This window comes from Canis aureus, chromosome 36 (genome assembly GCF_053574225.1).
Source record: "Canis aureus isolate CA01 chromosome 36, VMU_Caureus_v.1.0, whole genome shotgun sequence".
NCBI classification, from domain to species: domain Eukaryota; kingdom Metazoa; phylum Chordata; class Mammalia; order Carnivora; family Canidae; genus Canis; species Canis aureus.
The window spans coordinates 25,562,197-25,582,017 of record NC_135646.1 but is presented as its reverse complement, the minus strand read 5'-3'; the positions used below and the strand labels follow the sequence as shown (position 1 = coordinate 25,582,017).

Here is a 19,821-nt window from a genome sequence, read left to right as displayed (position 1 = left end):
TATGCAGAAAAAATTATTGAAAAAGTAAGAGAGGTGAGGATTTATCATTTAATAGATGCAACAAGTCTGTACCAGGCACTTTGCTAAGTGACACAGAGTCAGGCAAAACACAATGGAGAAGATGGTACTAAGGACGGCTCTACTTAGGGATTGGTGAAATTCAAGGGAATGCTTGGTCTGCTAAGACCTAGAAAATCATTAGTCTCACTCAAATTTAAGATTTCACTGAAAAAAAAATCCAACCAAATAATTTAAGGAATTATTGATATGTATTATTCATATGACTGAGAAAGCAAAAAGATCGAGCAGGCTTTTTATAAGAAGGGACCCGGTTGGCTTATTGGTAGGGCATGCAACTCTTGATCTCAGGGTCATGAGTTTGAATCCCATGTTAGGTAGAGAGCTTATGTAAAATGAAAAAATAAAATAAAAAAGCCAAGGGCTCTATAATATCAACAAAGACCTACTTTTTTTTCCATTGTTATTCTCTGTCTTCCATGATGTTGTTTTCACCTCCACCTTGTCTCTTCTAATGGTCTCAAGGAGGTAGTGAGAAACAACCAGAAGTTCATTATTCCTAGTTCATATCTACAAAAGCAGAGAGTGCTTTTGTGGTAACCCCCATGGGTTAGAGAGAAATTTTCTTTCCCCCAAACCCTTGCCACTGTCTACTCAACATCGTTGTTCCTAACTGGAGGAACAATGTCTGAAGCCAAACAGCAATTAGCCCTGGAGCTGGGCAATCTGACCCAACCCGTGCTGGAAAACACAATGTTTACTTAGAAAGTAGAAAGAAGCCTGGCTGGCGAGGAGAGACTTCCCAAATATCAACCAGAGCTCTTGTTATTCTTTCTTTCTGCATGTCTATTCCACATTGCTCTCTTGCCATGGGACAACTCCCAAGCCAAATATCTGTGATTCTGCAAATCTAATTCCATTCCCATCATTGACCTGTGATGTTTGCGCTTTATATCAAAAGTCTTAAATATAATTAACTTGGCCTAACCTATGGGTTGACTTGCATAGTGGGTCTCCACACATTGGTCCTTGTCTCCTATAGCCAGAGGAGTAGGGTCATCTGAGATAATCATGGATGACTAGGCCCATCTGTTTAGCAGGGTTTGTGGGTGGGAACAGATTCTTTTAGAAGGGGATGTAGGCAGAAAGGCAATTTTATACTTCTCTTCCCAGAAAAATCCCAGAGGTGAAAAGGATAGGGAAAAAATGGCCCTGGAATGTAAAGATAAAAGAAAAAACTGGATTCAAAATTAGGCTGTGTGACTGACCATAGATGTTTGTTCTACTCACTATTTTAACCTTAAAATCTCTGGAATTTGCTTTTAAAAACACCAAAATACTACTTCAAGGAGAACTATCACAGAAGAAAACAATCTTTGATCATAATCTAGAACCTAAAAAGATATTTTTATGCTCACTGTAGCCCAGGTGTTGGAAAGTGTCAACCCATGGCTAAATTTTATGCCTTTTTTTTTTTTTTTTTTTTTTTGCACACTATTACTTCCTCAAAACGACTTTAAAATTGAAAGGGCTAAGAGAATACCTCAATAGAATTTCTCCCAGCAACAGGGCATTTCACTCTGAGGTAAATAACCCATTTGAGCTTCCAGATTTCCAAAGAGGTGGTAGAGGTTCCCATCCCATCCATCCCTGGCCTAGCCCTGATATATTCACTGGAAAGGGGGAAGTTTTTCAGTTCTCACCAGTAGCCATGGCGCCAAAGAAAGAAGAGAGTGTGGGCATCAATGAGAGCAGTACAACCAAAATTCTGTTGGGCAAGGGTAACAGAGCTGGAATGAGCCGGGCTTCTCTTGACTCCCTAATCCCGCCCAAGGCTCACTTTGACCCAAAAGACCATCTAACTGATCACTATTTTAAATGTGAAAGAAGATCTAAAAGGACTCTTTTAACTCCCACCATCCCCAACCTGGAGCGGATTGGGCTGAAGGCACCAAAATTTCCCCTGAGGCATGGAAATCGCACCAAAGTTTATCTTGATGGCTCCAATACTTGAATTCAGAACCTTTTGCCTAGACTAGACCAGATTTCAAAAAACCCTAAAATGAAGTTGAACAAAAGAAAAATATAAGGAACAGAGAGACAAACACTTTTTAAAACAATGTTACTTGGCCTGTAGCTAATTCTGATTTTAGTTTAAAAAAAAAAAAAAAGCCCACAAAGGCCAGTGATGGTTAAAACTAGAGTTAAAAGAAAGAAGAGAAGACTTTAGATATAAAGGCAGAATTTTTTTTTTTGATCAACATTTCATGTAGCAGCTCCTACACGGCCTTCCCATTTCTCAATAGCTTTGATTTGTGGAAATAAGGGTTATGCAATTTCCACACATTGTGCTCCAATCACAGCATGTAGGCAACAATAAAAAGCAAACAACTAGATGCACTCAAGGCTGGAGATTTTGATAAGCTTTTCTTTTCATTCCACAAGGGTTTTTAACTTGATATTTTTCTGAGGCAACTGAGATATTCTTATTGAGCTTTAATGGGATATACATGAATACTGGGAAGCATCTCATTTTCTTCAATGTATCTATGGCAGCAGCCCTGGTTAATCTAGTTGTGAAAAATTAACCGAAAAGAAATTATTGGACTATGAGAATTCCACAGTTGACAGATTGTTGGTCTTTCTCTTAAAAAAAAAAAAAAAAAAAAAAAAAAAGAAGAAGAAAAGAAAAGAAAAAGAAAAAAAGAACTATGCCATCTGTTTACAAAAGATGAGAAATGTTGAAAAAAATTATTTCCCTTAGGGCATAATGCTACAGCCATTTAGAGAGAGGTCTCTGGCATTTTCAGTGAGGCTTTGGTAGGAGGAACGAGACAGCATCAGGTCTGCACAGTCGTTGACTGAGAAAAACACAGATGATTTCCTCTGGTCCTTATTTTAGTTTTACTCTTTGAACTTCCAGCAGTTTATTTATTATTGTTGTTGTTATTTTTAATTGGGGACAGATTGTTTTAGGAATCATCTTGGTTCCTTTTTTGAAGTTGGGTTTTTTTTTGGTTTTTTTGTGTTTTGGTTTTTTTTTTTTTTTTTGAGACTGGTTTCTAAAGTGCTCCACCTCCACCACCTGTCACTCTACGGAGGGCTACGACTTGAGGGCACTCACCAGTTCTGAGCTCAGCTGCGGACTGGATGGTGAAGGGCAGCGGCAGAAGGAGGTGGAGGTTCAGATCTGGAGGTAGGTGGCAATACAGTCTTTCAAAATAAAAATCCCCAGGCTGCAGCTCTCTGATAAATTTCCATACACTCTGTGCACCTAGAGAAATAAAACTAATCTACCAAATGTAATTCTCTCAGAAGGATTTTCTCCTTACGTACAAAACCCTGGGATATTTACCTCCTCACCCCATCATTTCTATGTGATTAATCATATGTTGGTCACCTGTCACTAGATGGCATCCTGTAGTGTTTCTTAACAGCAGCTAACTAAGTTGGCAAAATTACAGCGTGGGCCATTTTTCTGTATTTTCTTCTTTGGTATGGATCTAGAGAGTCTAAATTGGATACTGGATATTTCATCTTTATTTGCTTTATGGGTTTGGTTTTGTAAAATTTGTATATGCTTGAGATTCTTCTTCTCAGTGTGTCTTGCTAGGACATTACCTCAATGATTCTGAGTCTTAAATAAAGAATAAATTTCTGCTTCCTCTAAATTTTCTTCCAAGTCACACACACAAATATTTACTCTTACTTTGCAGAAATAAAATAAAGCTCAACACGTCCAGGATCTTTACCTCGACATGCAGGCAGAACAAGATCTACCTATGAAATCTTGTTTTATCCAAGCATGGCCAGTTGCCAGTTGGAATCTATTCACAGATAAGCCAGGTTGATGGGAATAATATAAAAATGATCAGTTGATGCTTTCAGAAACCTGTGATATTTATAAAGGAAATATAATAACAATAAATAAGGAAAACTGTCACAAATAAGAGTTAATGGTCACAGTCTTCTACTTTCCAGATGTGACAGGTAATTATGACCATTTTCCCCCCAGTTTTATTGAGAAATAATTGTTAATGATTTTTATTTGTTTTATTCCAAACAACCATATGTTACTGAAGAATGGAATCTAACTTTCATGTTGTCAGTAAAATAAGACAAATCTTTCTACATTTCAATTATTATTTAATGACCTGAAAATTTGTAAACAATAGCAATGTATTATTGATGATAATATGTATTATTTGGAGTTAGGCTAACAAGATAAATGACAGATCAGATGATAAATAGATAGCATCTAATATAGTACTTGATATTCTAAATAATTGTCTAAAATCTATAGTATTAATTTTCTATTTTCATTTACTACTTTACTATCTGGAAAGATGGTTCTGCTTCAATTTATCTTTTTATTTTATTCTATTAATTCATTCAACAAATATTAGCTGAATACCTATGTTGGATTAGATGGCTAGAGATGCAAAAATAAATAAGACACTAAATTTGCCCTCAAAAAGTTTTTAGTTCTTTGTGTTGTTAAGCATCCATATAGTAAGTTTCAGAATCAATCAGCGGGAGTAGGAGGAGGAAGGAGAGAAGGAGAGCAGAGAGAGAAAGAAAAAGAGGAAGTGCAGAGTCTTAGATGAAGCAACCAGAAGTACGGTTCTAGTCACAGCTCTGCTAGTGGACTCCCTGGAGCTCCCTCATTGTATGTGTAAATGAAATAATTTTACATAAAAGTGTTTTGTAAACTGTAAAATACTTTTTAAATGTACAGCTTTTTAAAGCTTTCTAATTTCTTCCTGCAAGAACCCCACAGTTTTCAAATAGAGCTTTGATCTTGTAATCAAGTCTTACTTCCTTTTAATTTACCCTCTACTTTAAAATTCCAACTGCATAAATAAACCCCATTAAATTACCAACTCCTCTTGTAACACAAAACAGAAACACTATGATCTTGGAGAGTGAAAAGGTAGGAGGCTAAACTAAAGAGCCCTGTGATCACATCAGACTCTGAGACATTAAGACTCTGCAATGATCACTTTCTCACCTTCTACTCTAACTCTTGCTCCTTCCCCTTGGATTCCTGCAGATGAGAAATGGAATCGCCAGCACATTCTATTACAGGAACTCATGCGGGATAAAGAGACCTCTTGAAAGTTTCATTCTGGTCCTATAACTTTACCTCTTTTACACTTTGACGGTAGAAAGGAAATAAAGTCCTAGTTAATGGATGGGTTTAGGAGATTCAGTGAAATACCACCTATTTTTACAGTTATTCAATAGTTTTGCAAAATGCTTCTCAGTTTTGAGTATGGCCAGTCATTTCATATTCTCTGATACAGAAGTCAGAGAACTTCCTTTTCCACAGATTGTATGCAGAAATCAATATGTAAGAAACTCCATACTCAAATATATTTAAGACCCCAATGAAAAATACAAAAAATGGTGTCCTTTGTCAAGTCCTTGACTGGCTCTGGATGGGTAGAGAGGTGTATTATCTTAGTTTCCTAGACTATTATCCGAAGGTTTTGCCTTTTATTTTGTTACTGTATTAAGTTGCATTTTTAGTATGATGACAGCTTACCAATAAAGATAATCTTCTAATTAAGCATTTGGGCTGAAGATAGCCCCTCAATATATCAGTATATCCTTATTTGAAATAGTCTTATTTCATTGAGAAAATAGAAAAAAAAGTTACATTCTACCTGTAGAAATTTATACCTATCCTTATTTTGAATGATTAGTTTTATTCTAGAATATTTATTTGCTATCCAATATGGGCTGGGAGAAAACTTGAAAGGTTGGAACTGAAAGGTTAGAGACAGAGATATCCATTTACCATATTGTTTTCTGGCTTCTCCTTCCTTTTTTAGGTTTATGACATTTTTCTCTTTAAAATATTAATTCAAGCCAACGAGTGTCTTAGGAATGGCTTATTAGTATTTGTGCATAAGAAACCTAGAAAATAAAAATCTGCATCATCAGTTCCAAAGATCATAGCATTTAAGTCTTTGGCCATCATTATATTTGGGTAAAAAGATGTTTTCTATCACAAAAGTGTATGCACCTACATTTAGCCATGGACAAAACGTCCCTGGAAAGAAGCAGAGATTTTTTAAAAAATTATTTTGGGAAAGTGTGCTGAGGCTTTTCTCTAAAAATAAAATGGCATTTCATCAGTACTGGTCATTTTGTAGCCACATTTGACAAATGATCACAGATGCTCATAAAAATCTAAAAGGAACTGTGTGTTGTTCTCCTCTGACACGGCAAAATATCTTTCCTTTAACTGCATTTTAAAACAAAAACAAACTTTACCACTTTGATTAAAGAGAATACAGGAAGCCATAGGGTCCCACCCAGAGTTCCTGCATTCAAAATGTCCTCACGGGGAAGAAGGTTGAGGTGTTTTTAAGAACAGAACTTTCATGTTTCTGTCTCTAAACAATGGCGCTTCCTGTTTTGACCTCTAACCATGCTAAGCTTCCAAAAGTAAGATGATGGACTTCTCCTTTTTACCCAGTGAAGAGCATTTGTACCTCTTAGCGTATGTGATTAGAGTGAAGATTATCAAAGCTCAATTTCCCTGAGGTCCTGTACATTGATCTATGGTCTCCTAACAAAAGTTGGGATTTTCCAAAATTTATAGTTACCTAGCTATGAGCCTGGTAGTCAAGCCAAGAGAATATCCACTATTCTTCATCTCAAATATAGGTCAAAAGCTGCATGTTGCCTCTAAATGTCTCCAGTGTTTTACTAAAAAAAAATTATCAACAGCCCTTAATAGTCAGGACTCTGTGATTGCCTCCTTTAAGACACCTTCTTTCAAAAGAAAGAGAGAGAAAAAGAAAAGGTGAGGAAGGAAGAAAGAGGAAAGAAAACAGAAAAGAAGGAAAAGAGAAAATAGGAGGAAGGGAGGGAGGAAGGAAGGAAAGAAAGAAAAATTAAAATAGAGCGAGAAGGCCATCACTTCAAAGTGATGCCAGACTGGCTGAGGCTCCAAGAGGGAGGGCCTTAGGCCTCTCACCAAGAAGATTCTTGGCTTTGGGCAAGAAAGAATTCAAGAGCAAGTCATTTGGAAAGAGAAACAAAGATTTATTAAGCATTAAAGTGAGAGAGGAGCTACTTCATAGACAAAGTAGCAGTCTTTCCTCCCAAGTAAGGAAGAGAGGGGTATTCTTCTTTTGCCTCTAACAAAGGGTTTTATAAGTTTTGGGGGGTTTTTTGGTGTTTGTTTTTCTTTAATTAGCTAACCATAAGGACACCTGACTGGCTCAGTTGGTAGAGTATGTCACCCTTGATCTCAGGGTTGTAGGTTTGAACCCCACATTGGATATAGAGATTACTTAAAAATAAAATCTTAAACATAATGTAGGTAACTGTATAGGGAGGGGCTTACTCTTTAACTTTGGGTCTAACATTTACATTAGGTGGTTGGTTTTTCCATTGTGTTAGGGTTGTGGAATCATCCACAGGGTGCCATCTTAAGAATATCCAGCATTTATGACTTACTGCTGTAAAGAGTGGGGTTTTGTGGTCCTCTGTGAGTTGGATCTTGTGACTCTTTTTTTTTCTTTAAGATTTTATTTATTTATTCATGAGAGGCAGAAAGAGAGAGAGAGAGAGAGAGAGAGGCAGAGACACAGGCATAGACACAGGCAGAGGGAGAAGCAGGCTCCCCTCAAGGAGCCGGATATGGGACTCGATCCGAAATCCAGGGATCACGCCCTGAGCCAAAGGCAGACGTTCAACCACTGAGCCACCCAGGCTTCCCAGATCTTTATGACCTGCTGACTTTTAGAGTAAGGGTTAGCCTAAAGCCAAAATGGCATGACTTTGGTCAACGTGTCTCTCAAGCCTTCTTCCCCTCTTTTCCTCAAAAGTAAGAAAAAACTACTTGGAAGATTCAATAATCTGAGTACCTGTTGCTTCCCAAAACCAGAAAAAAAAATTATTTTTAAACAAATCCTGTTTCACTTAGTATAAAACGTAATTCATGTTAGTTTTTGAAAAGTAGATACAAATTAATGGAATGCTGAGGATGTAAGTATGATCTCAAAACAAATAACAAAAGCATTTTAGAAGAAATATACTCAAAGTTTTGTTTTGTTTGTAAGTAGTACTATATATTGAAAGAGGACACTATTTAAAGTGGAGGGAAAATTCAGCAACAGTTCCATTTTCTTTATTATTGTGAAAATGACAGTTTATTAGAAATAAGAATATATTTTCTCAACAAAGACAAACCTTATCTTGGAATCTTGGAATTTGTCCTTCCATTCTTGAGTGAAGTTTTGTATTTCTTTTTTCTTTTCTTTTTTTTTTTTTTTTTTTTTTTTAGATTTTATTTATTTATTCATGAGAGACACAGGCAGAGGAAGAAGCAGGCTCAATTCAGGGAGCCCAATGTGGGACTCAGTCCCAGGACCCTGGGATCACGACCTGAGCCAAAGGCAGATGCCCAACCAGTGAGCCACCCAGGTGTCCCAAGTTGTGTATTTCTATATCCAATGTGTTGGCTTTAATTCTCAGATTCTATAAAATCTTCCTTAAATATAAATGTGTAAACTATTTTATGTATATTTACACACACAATTTAAATTACATATGCATAGAAATAAATGTTTTAGGAAGAATTAAGTGACAGCTTTTTAAAAAATAGTTCAATTAATTGGGATAAACACATTGAAAATAAATTCCTTCAAGCATTCATTATTATCATTAATGATTTACGTATGGCTTTTTTAAAATAAGAAATTTATATGTTTCAGATGCAAATTCTAGATTGTTACTCATACCAAATGATACTAAAACAATAAAACATTTGCTAAAGCAGAAGATAAGTAAAACATCCTCCAAGGTTGCTATTGGTGTAGCTAATAGCAAAATTGTTAAAGCTGCTAATCCCACTTGGAAATCTGTACAATGTGATCAGCAAATGCATGAAAAATATTAATGGAGTATCTGAGAAGACCAAAGACAACCGAAACTCAATTTTTAGAATACATTCTAGAGCAAAAATAAGTTTTAAATGCAGAAGATTTTCTGACACAGTAACTAAGCTGATCAGGTTTTCTTGACTGATACTTCTATAAATTTATAAAACTGAAATAAAAAATGGGCAACTGCCAAAAAGGAATGTTTTCTCCTTCTTCCATAAAACAAACATTTTGTAAAATAATTTTTGCTGTAAAAATGATCACTGTTACACCCTCTCCTTAATTCTTCTTCTTTTTTAAAAAATATTTTATTTATTTATTTGACAGAGAGGGAGAGGGAGAGAGAGAGCACAAGCAGGCGGAATGGGAGGGGGTGGAGAAGCTGACTCTGCACTGGGCAGGGAGCAGGATGTGGGGCTCAATCCCAGGACCCTGAGATCATGACCTGAGCCAAAGGCAGATGCTTAACTGACTTTTCCACCCAGGCGCCTGGCCTCTCCTTAATTCTTGATTTATGTTTTTTAAATATATTTTCCATAAATAAAGAATTGGTAAATTATTTGATACTCTTGATTCACTATCAGTAGCAGTCTGGTCAGATGATTAGATAACAGATAAATAATTTTTTAAAACCTTTATAAATAGAATATGAGGCCATGATAATCCTTTAAGTTCAAGGAGATACTCCACATCTAAGATCACTCTTACCTCTAAAAGTCAATTGCTCGGCAGGTTCAGTTTTAGATGGTGAGTGCTCCAAGAGCAGGAACTATGAAACCAGCTAGCCTGTATTTATAGTATAGGAGTACCACTCACTAGTATCTCTAGTAAATTTTAAGGTCAATTTACACCAGTAAACTGTAGTTTTGTCTTTTATTTTTTTAAAAGACTTTTTTAAATTTATTTGACGGGGAGAGAGAGAGAAAGTACAGCAGGGGAACAGCAGAGGCAAAGGGAGAAGTAGGCTTCCTGCTGAGCAGGGAGCCTGATGCATGACTCGATCCCAGGACCCTGGGATCATGACCTGAGCAGAAGGCAGACTCTTAACTGGCTGAGCCACCCAGGTGCCCCTCTTTTATTTTTATTCAAAAATTTTTTTTTAGGATTTACTTATTTGTTTTAGAGAGAGAGAATATGAGCAGGAGGGGCAGGATGAGAGAGAGAGAATCTCAAGCAGACCTGTGCTGAGCTAAGAGGCCGACATGGGGCTTGATCTCACAACCCTCAGATGACGACCTGAGCCAAAATCAAGAGTGGGTCACTTAACAGACTGTGCCACCTTGGTGCCCCTATTTACTTACTTACTTACTTACTTACTTACTTACTTACTTATTTATTTAAGAGAGAGAGAGCACACATGAGCTTGAGTAGAGAGAGGGAGAGAGAGAATCTTTAAGCAAACTGCCTGCTGAGTGCAGAGCCTGATGGGAAGCTCGATTCCATGACTCATGAGATCATGGCCTGAACCCAAAGGAAGAGTAGGAGGCTGAGCAGACTGATCCACCCAGGTACCCCTAGTTTTCTCCCTTTAAGTGGAAATGGTAGCAGCCCCTTCTTCACAGTGTTGTTCCGAGCACTCCATGAGATAATTCATGCCTAGTGCAATGTCTGGGACACAGCAGGCATGCCAAAAATTACCAGTTGATGGGATCCCTGGGTGGCTTAGCGGTTGAGCACCTGCCTTTGGTCCAGGGCGTGATCCTGGAGTCCTGGGATCAAGTCCCACATCGGGCTCCCTTCATAGAGCCTGCTTCTCCCTCTGCCTGTGTCTCTGCCTCTCTTTCTGGGTCTCTCATGAATAAAATCTTTAAAAAAAAAATACCAGTTGCAATAATGTTGTTACTGAAGATGGTGCAAATGATGATACCTATGCTATCAGGGTTTTAAACTTCCTCCTGAGAGTTTTAGTTTTATCTGGGACTAGACGGTAAGCACCCTTCCCACCCTCGTTCATGTTCTCCTTGAGACCTCAATATCTACACAGAAATAAAGTGTTAGAATTACACTCTCCTATTCCTGACACCTTCCCATCTCAGTAGTTCTAAGGAAGTATGTAGTTATATCTCAAATGTGAAATTGTAGTCAATACAATTATAAAGTCAAGTTTGGAAGTTCAGGAACACAAGACCCATACTAGGAAAAACAAAGAGAATTAGCAATCTATAAAAATGACAAAAAGCTAGAAATATGTGGTGGATTAGGATTAGGTGGGGAGCCACTGTGATGCTAATTAGAACTGTAAACTCCTCCCAAAGAGCCGGGCAGGAAGACTTTAGGCTGAGGCAGGCTGAGACCATTTTGACCTCTCACCCTGTCTCCCCTGACCAAGATAGAAGAACATTTTTTTAAGGGAGAGCAAAACCATATCCTTTTTCTTTCGAGCCAATGCACCTTGAAAGCTGTTCCTGGGGTAAGTCTTCTCATGTCCAACTCATCCTAGACTTAAGATAAATGACCACCACCGCCATGGAAAGGACAGTTAGTAAGGTAGCGTGTATTTCCTTATTATTTAAACACTTGAACTCAGGTCATGGGGAATATCAATGGGCCAAGCATCAAGAATGGCAGAGTGCTTTAGGGTATTAGTGGAATATTTTCTTGAAGACATAAACTTGTATTTCTACACACTAGAAACTGCTTCTCCAAGGAGAAATTTTGCTGCCTTTAGTCTTGAGATTCATGTGCCTTGTCCCTTTCCCCCTTCCAGATCCCTCTCTCATGTTTTCACCAGAGTAACAGATCTAGGAACTACTAACTATAGTGAAGAATGTAAGCATCTGGCACGTAGAAAATTAAACTATTGATGTTTGTTGTATATACAGGGAATCGTTCACTGGAAGCTTTAAATTGTTAGATTTGTGTTTTTCAAAGGAAGTCATTGTAGGAAGAAACAAAAGTCGGGTGACTGGCTCTTTGCCATATCTCTAAGCAAGGTTAACTGTTCACTTACGGTCTTTGGAGTCAATAGAGTGGTCCACTCTATTGTGAAGAGGAAAAAGGCAGGGAGATGACACCTTTGATGTGATCCTCTCAAGATTTCTTTCAATTCTGAGCATCTAGATTCTAGGATGATGTAGAATGTTGGATATATGACAAAATTATCGGGCATCATTATATAAAGTAATGTGCAAAAATGTGAAGGTGTGTGTGTGTGTGTGTGTGTGTGTACTTTGCTGTGGCAGGGAGGAATATTTATTTTACCCTATTAGGTTCTGGGGCTGGCCTAAGAATCAAATCGACATAAAACAGATTAACGGGAGAATAACATACAAATTTTCTTTTTTTTTTCTTTTTTTTTTTTTTACAAATGCATGAAAGTCCTCAGATAGAAAATGAAGACCTGAAGAAGCCATCAGGCCCAAAAGCTTATGGAAGTTTTTACACAGATCATAAATTGTGAGGATATGATAAGACACAAAGGAGTATGGGCTGGGGCCGTGGGTTGCGGGGCAGTGATGAGGAATTATAGGAGAAGGGAGACTAAGGGAAGACAAGAGTTACTTTAGTAAGCGGGTACGCAGGTCCATCCCACAGTGACATCTCTAAGGACAAGATTGTTCCCTTCCTCGTAGACGGAGGGCGCTTTTCTCCTTGAAAATGTAATACCTGCTTTTAGGTGGGAAATGGGGGCCCAATAGCTCTTCATACACCTTCAGTTCAAAATCATCAATATGCCAAAGGGGAATATTTTGGGGTGGCATGTCTTTAATCCCCTCAATAAACTTTTTTCAGATTAGAAAAAAAGGCAACTCAACAACAAAAATCTTTTTAATTCCTACTGTGAACTAATCTTGCAGCCACAGATAGTGGTACATGGGTCTGTGGATTGTTCGTAACGTCTCGGTAATTTGCAGAGTAAACACACTGGAGTCCTTCAGTTAACAGCAGATAAATAATCTGAGGCTTGTGTGTAATTTAGTCAGAAAATAAGCAATTTGATCAGCAAAGATTTTCAGGCCGATCAGAGAATTGAACTAGTAAATTGTTAAATCAGTTAGATACGTAACATTGTAATGGAAGAGATACGTTGGTAGCACGACCTTATCTCCTAGAATTGATCATTAATTCCAAGATACTTGAATGATGTGATGAGGGAATATATTCAGAAAAATCAAAGGACAAACAACGCTAAAAACAGTTCCTATGCTAAACCAGTCAAATTAGAAGGACTGATTCGAATTGCAAAACACTGTTCGGAAATGATGAAATGGAATAGTAAATGAATGTGAATGGAAGTTAGGAAGGACAATAAACAATGAAAATAAGTGCAGATAAATTTCCATATTATGTAAATGGGCACCTTAAGACATCTTTTTAAAAAGACTTTATTTATTTATTTATTTATTTATTTATTTATTTATTTGAGACAGAGAGAGAGCGCCCGGGCGCAGCACAAGTTGGGGGGGTGGAGGAGGCAGAGGGAGAGGGAGAAGCAGGCCTTCCACTGAGAGGGAGCCTGACACAGGGCTCAGTCCCAGGACCTTGGGTCATGACCTGAGCCAAAGGCAGACACTTAACCCACCGAGTCACCCCTGTGCCCCCTGGACCTTAAGACATTTAAAAGACATTTTTATAATGCTGACCACGTTGGAAAAGTGGAAGTAGAAGAACCAAAGAAAAGTCGCATCTTATCATACATGTCGTATAATGCAAAGACTAAGATAAGGTGGTTAGACGGTGGATTCTGGGGACCTGATGCTGAACCTAGACGATGCGGAACGACTTTGCAAATCCTGCCTCGTGTTACCTAGTCTCTGTTGGAATTGCTTTGTGCTCTTAATCTTTTTTGAACGTGTTGCACCTTTAGATTAGCCGTGTCGAGGGTACAATTTAAAAGATAAAAGGAAATCTCTCACAGGCCCAGACAGATGAGTAGGCATTTCGGGTCAATGCCAACTTGGAAGCCTACGAGGGGGTGTCCACTCCCTGGGATAGAAGCTCAGACTCCGGGCTATTGGAAGGCCTGATGTGTGAATTAACTCTGTTGGTACAAACCGTCTTCCAACTTGAAATTCTCTCAGTTCCCCGCTGTAGGAGGCCCAAGCCAAGTTTAGATTTCTGAACGCTTGTCTCTTAGGAAATATTATGATTTAGAAGATTAAAACCTTAAGGAGCAACAGTGTTCAGGAAATAGAGGTCAGGAGTAGCCACGTAGAAGGTTTACGACTGCTTTGCCTCTCACTAAAACAGAGCGACGTCGTGAGCACACTAAATAAACCTACTATCTCTGACACATCAGCAATAAAGGGTGTTCGTAGGATTAATTTTTTTTATTGTACCTTGCTGTGTGCTCAAAACTCTTCAAGGTCTCAACTCTGCAGAGCTCCAGTGAGATTGTCTTTCTTGTTCCAGGTAACGTGAATCTTGAGTTTTATTTTTCTTCTATTGGCATGAGTGGTAGCAGTTTGTTTCTTTGATTCAGGATCCCAATCCTCAAGCTTTTTAACATACGATAATTTTAATAATTAATACAAATTTTTAAAAAGATTTTATTTATTTATTCATGAGAGACAGAGAGAGAGAGGCAGAGACACAGGCAGAGGGAGAAGCAGGCTCCATGCAGGGAGCCTGATGGGGACTCGATCCCGGGACTCCAGGATCACGCCCTGAGCCAAAGGCAGGCGCTAAACTGCTGAGCCACCCAGGGATCCCCTAATTAATACAAATTTAAGTTCTGAATTATCTTTCTGTAACCTGCTCCAATAGCCAAGTAGATGTATCTTCATTTTCTCTAAAACCTGACCAAGTCTTAAACTCTTTTACTGATAACTTCACCCTGAAGCTCAGGCCCTGAGATTTGCACTCAAGTCCCAATTACCCTTTTCTGAAGGTGCCATCCCAATGTACCTCAGGGCCTGGAATTTCTTCTTCCTCTTAAACTTCCTTTCTTTTTCCTAATGTGCTGTCCTCTTCAAGTGGGGTTTCTATTCCCAACGCCCATGTCCCTCTTTCTTAATCACCACAAGCAGAAGTACTGGTCAGTTCTCAAAGGCCAACACCGAAATGTTGATAGTTTGCGAAATGCTATCCACAAATAAAGCTGTGTGTGTAATAGATTTTCTCTTAAGGGTCCTACGGGTAGGAGAAGCATTACCCTGCTATTAGTAAATAGCCCATTGTTGGCTGTGAAACCCAAATAATTGAGGTTTCAAGGACTGAAGGGCAGGTGTGTAACAGGTAAACCACAGACACGGCCCTCCCTGTATGCAGGGCCCCAGGAAAACAACGGGGAGGAATATTCAAGACACTTGTCAGCAGGGCCCTGATTACAGCTGCAATACTTCAGCGGGCCAAGCTGTGTTTTGCACTGTTTGAATCCCTAAATTTTAAACATTTCTATAGAACTCTAAAATAAACTATCTGAAGTCTGCCCAGAGCTTATTGTATTTAGCACGCGATTCTAAAAGCCTTCCAAAAGAGCCACCTTAGCAGTTCATTCCTTTTTACTTATAATAATAAGTTAAGTCTGTACCCTGGCCCAGAGATGAACTATTTCTGGCTTTCCATCTTTTTGGCCCAATGCCCTGACAGCTTAGTGACCAGACATTTCTAGATATGCTAACTGAAGATTTGGAGCATGGGGGAGTCAACTTTGCTCTTGACTGGAGATCTAGTTTGTGTTATGAATAAAACAAAACCCTTCTCCCCACCTCCCCCCAGCTGCTGTACCTAGTCAGATTCCAAACTCTTCTCAAGGTAAAACAGCAGCCTCCCAAAGTGAGTCCTTCACTGCATTTGTAAAGCTGTGACGGTGGGACACCCAATATTGTAAGACATAGCTTGAGATTTGTAACCATACTCTTGATATTTAAAAAAAAATGGGGGGTACAAAAAAATGGAAAAGCTGAACAAAAAATAGGCTGCAAAGCAAAATCTGACTCCAGAATTTTGGCAAGTTTTCTTTTTTTGACTGCAATCATTTCAAGGAGAGGGTAGCCTCTTTCTCCAATCTCATCTTTGCAAAGAAGCGCATCGAAGCCGAAGAAGGAGTCCTGATCTTTCCCCTGCTGGGACCCGAAGGGCAAGATGGGGCTGTGTGTGTAACACAGCCATGGAAATAGGATGAAACTCGTGGCTGTTTTCCTGAAGCTTATCCCAGAGTTGTCATGGTAACTCCCGGGGGTGGGGGGCGTGTAGACTGTTGTAGCTTCAGGGTATAATTTTGGGCTACATTCTTAAAAGAGGGCATCAAGTGCTTGCATTAAGAGTTACAGAAGAATCTTTTGGAAGTGGATTAGACTGAATTAAGATTTTGGTTTGGACTTTTGAGAGAGTGGGTGTCTTGGGAGAAGACAATAGAAGAAATATGTCGATTGGAAAGTCTTGCTAAATCAAGGGGTGGGTGGCGGTTGGAGCTCAGAGAAGCAGAGATTCATACCAGATAGCAAAACTAAAAGAAAGAATCTGAACGTAAAAAACAATTGGAGCCATTTGCTAATCTAAGTATGCACATTCGGCTCAGAATTGGAGCTTTTTTTATTTTTATTTTTATTTTATTTTATTTTCTTAGAATTGGAGCTTTAAGAGAAATTGCCCTGTGCTATCAGCTTCTCTGTTGTTCTATTGGTATTACATATGGAAGCCTCCATGGCAATGGATTGGATCCTGCTGGTTTCCTATATTTTCATTCTGAAATGATTTCTCCTCTGTGTTAACAGCCTGTATGAGCTTTTCTCTTCTTACAGAAAAGCTTAAATGAAATAAAGTCTCATTGCAGCCGTTTATTTATATATATTTTTAGAGATTTATTTATTGGGGCACCTGGGTGGCTCAGTCAGTTGAGTGCATGACTCTTGGTTTCCTTTCAGGTCGTGATCTCAGGGTCTGGGATCCAGCCCCACAGCAGGCCCTGTGCTCAGTGAGGAATCTCCTGGAGCTTATCTCCCTCTCCTTCCTCTCCTCCCCCTGCTTGCACATGCCCACTGTCTCTCTCAAGTAAATATGATTTAAATTTTTATCTAATTTTTCCTTTGTGGCAGTCCCTAAGCCTGCCTCTCTGGTTTTTCAGATTCAAGTACCATATCCTTGAAGGAACAGGCTTCTGTACAAACAAGGTACTCCTTTCCGGAGCTTTAGCTTCACTAGAAAATTTTGGTGAAAAGAAATTATGGAAGAGACTGCCAAACTCAAAACAACATTTGAGACAAAACAGAACTAGGAAGACCTACCCTGTTTGGGGCAGGACAGCTTCAAGCCACCTGTGCCCAACCTGCCCACCCTCCATGATTTTCACTATTAATACTTGGGGGAAAACAGAGAAGCCATGATTGCAGCAGTTTCCTGGGGATTCCTGACGATGAATCCAAACCGTGCAACGTGCAAGTACCCCCAAATTACTATTGAATTACTTACACCTGGTTCAGGGCATGGTGACTTGTCTTTTTACAGCAATCTCAAGGCCCACTGTGGGCCAGTGTGATCCCAAGTCAGAGGTCAACACTCGATTCTCCATATGCCAAGTCAGAGCCACCACCTGTTTTTCTTTGCTTTTCTTAAATATTTTATTTCTTTATTCATGAGCAACACAGAGACAGAGGCAGAGACACAGGCAGAGAAGCAGACTCCATACAGGAAGCCTGATGTGGGACTCGATCCCAGGACTCCAAGGTCATGACCTGAGCCGAAGGCAGACCCTCAACCCCTGAGCCACCCATAGGTCCTCCACCACCAGTATTTTTTACAGCCTTCACGATAAAAATGATCTTTACATTTTTCTATGATTGAAAAAGATCAAAAGAAGAATATTCATGACATGAAAATTATATGAAATTCAATTTCAGCTGCAAATAAAGTTTTATTGGGACATAGGCCAGAAACACATTCGTTTCTGCATTGTTAGGGGCCGCCTTCTTGCCATTAAGAGCAGAGTTAAGTAGTTTCCACAGAGACCATGTGGCCTGAAATATTTACTCCTTGGCTCTTTACAGAAAATTGTAGCCATGCTCCCCACTATGGGATAACCCACAGCCTGGGTTATCTAAATTTAAGACATCAATCAAATTATTTTAATACTCCATTAACAAGAGTGTTCTAATAAGAGTTCTATTGTTCTGCTATCAGTGCATAAAAATACAGAGATTAGATTTCTTAATGTTAAGACTAACAAAAAGACAAGATACACAAAGAAAAGCAAGGGTTGTTGTGATACTTCTAAGTATCTCTTCCAAAGAAAATGGAAGACTTTTCAATGATACTCGCTGTTAGGTTTCCTTTTACATATCAGAAATCAAAATGCCCTGGCTTCAACCCCATGGTGACTGGACACTCCCACTTGATCAGCAATTTTCTTACAGAGAAGTTAATGATCAGTGTGTGCAAGTTCAGATTCTGACCTTATTTGTCAAACTGTCTGTGGTTCAATTTGCTGGGAAAACCGGCAAAAGGAAGGAAGCGTTCAGATATGTGTCTTCTGAAGCGTCATTCATCTTGAATTAATGAAGAACCCAGAACAGTTTTCTGGGCTTGCTTTATATTTATTTATTTATTGTTTGTTTGTTTGTTTGTTTGTTTGTTTATTTATTTATGGGCTTGCTTTAAACAGAGGAAAGGTGTCTTTTTGAATTAGAAGTTGTGATTCTAATTTAGCCAAGTCTCTCACCTCCCTATTTAAGTCTGGAGAGTGTGGTATTTTTTCCTTGGGTCTTAACCAATCTTTTTAAAAAATCAGAACAATGGGATTTACAATTGTACCTTTGCCTTATCAGAGTCCTTCTCCACTTTTCTACTGATGTACCTACTGGGTGATGTTCACATGGGGTGTGCCCAAAGTTGTACATAATCCCAGAATCCACTGACGACAATGCAACCACACTCAGGCTCGTAGGATGGGAGTAAATACAAGAAAACCATAAATCCGGGCAGTCCTGGTGGCTCAGCGGTTTAGCGCCGCCTTCAGCCTAAGGTGTGATCCTGGAGACTCAGGATTGAGTCCCACATGGGGCTCCCTGCATGGAGCCTGCTTCTCCCTCTGCCTGTGTCTCTGCCTCTCTCTCTCTGTATGTCTCATGAATAAATAAATAAAATTTAAAAAAATAAAGAAAACCATAAATCCAGTCCTATGAGTATTTTAGGTCAACTCCAGTACATTTATGCCAGTTTTAGGACTTGTGAACAAGTTGGTTGAAACACATCTCACACACAACTAGTCACAAGACCTCAGTTGAACAAGAGCTGTGGCCTGAGAACACATTTAATTCGGGTTACATAGCCAAAACATTGGCTGCGCTGGCCCCTTGGCCTCCAGAGAGCAATCTCTGGGAGGCAGCAGCCCGAGTGGCAGCGAACTTGACTGTCATGGTACTTCTGTCGGGAGAGGCTCCTGGAGATTGAACATTAATAGCCTCTTGCAGCCTCACATTTGACTCCACTTCTGGGACACTTTGCCCCTTTGGATCCCATTGCCCATCAGTGCAGTGAGCTGTTCAGTCCCACTGGACGTCGGTACAGGTAAGAGATCACACCTCCTCTGTATGTCATTTCCCATAAGCTGCCAAGGTGTTCTCAGAAACCTCAGAAACAGCTGGTGTTTTGTGGCATCAGAATTACTTATTTCTGTACATGCCCCGCAGTATTTTCAAGAATGTGCTCATTTTCACTGGACGTGCATGGCTCTCTTCAAGGTCACACCTTCTCAGAATCATTTCCCTCACGTATTTAGGACAGCAGGTATTTCAGGAATAAGCATTCATCAAAATCATTCAGTTGGAGTTTGATATAGAGTGCCTCCTTTTAACCAGTCTAAAAAATGGAGGGAAAAGTTCTGGTCAGTGGATCTAGGTCGAGAACATACCTACATCGCGGGGCACCTGGATGGCACAGTCGGTTAGGCAGCCCACTCTTGGTTTTGGTTCAGGTCATGATCTCAGGGCCCTGGGATCCAGCCCTTGCTGGGCTCTGTTCT

The 19,821-nt window shown here is 39.3% G+C and overlaps 1 protein-coding gene across 2 annotated transcripts in view; it reads left to right on the top strand.

Moving 5' to 3' along the window:
- The first annotated feature begins 3,057 nt into the window (after nt 1–3,057).
- The window catches only part of SLC39A10 (solute carrier family 39 member 10), a 136,538-nt gene continuing 119,774 nt past the window's right edge, over nt 3,058–19,821 (top strand). The window contains exon 1 of one of the 2 annotated variants that reach the window (XM_077884755.1): nt 3,058–3,214. In XM_077884755.1, the coding sequence (XP_077740881.1) occupies nt 3,169–3,214 (46 nt within the window). In that variant the 5' untranslated portion in view covers nt 3,058–3,168. The remainder of the gene's footprint in view (nt 3,215–19,821) is intronic. The other variant, XM_077884760.1, reaches the window with a different exon arrangement.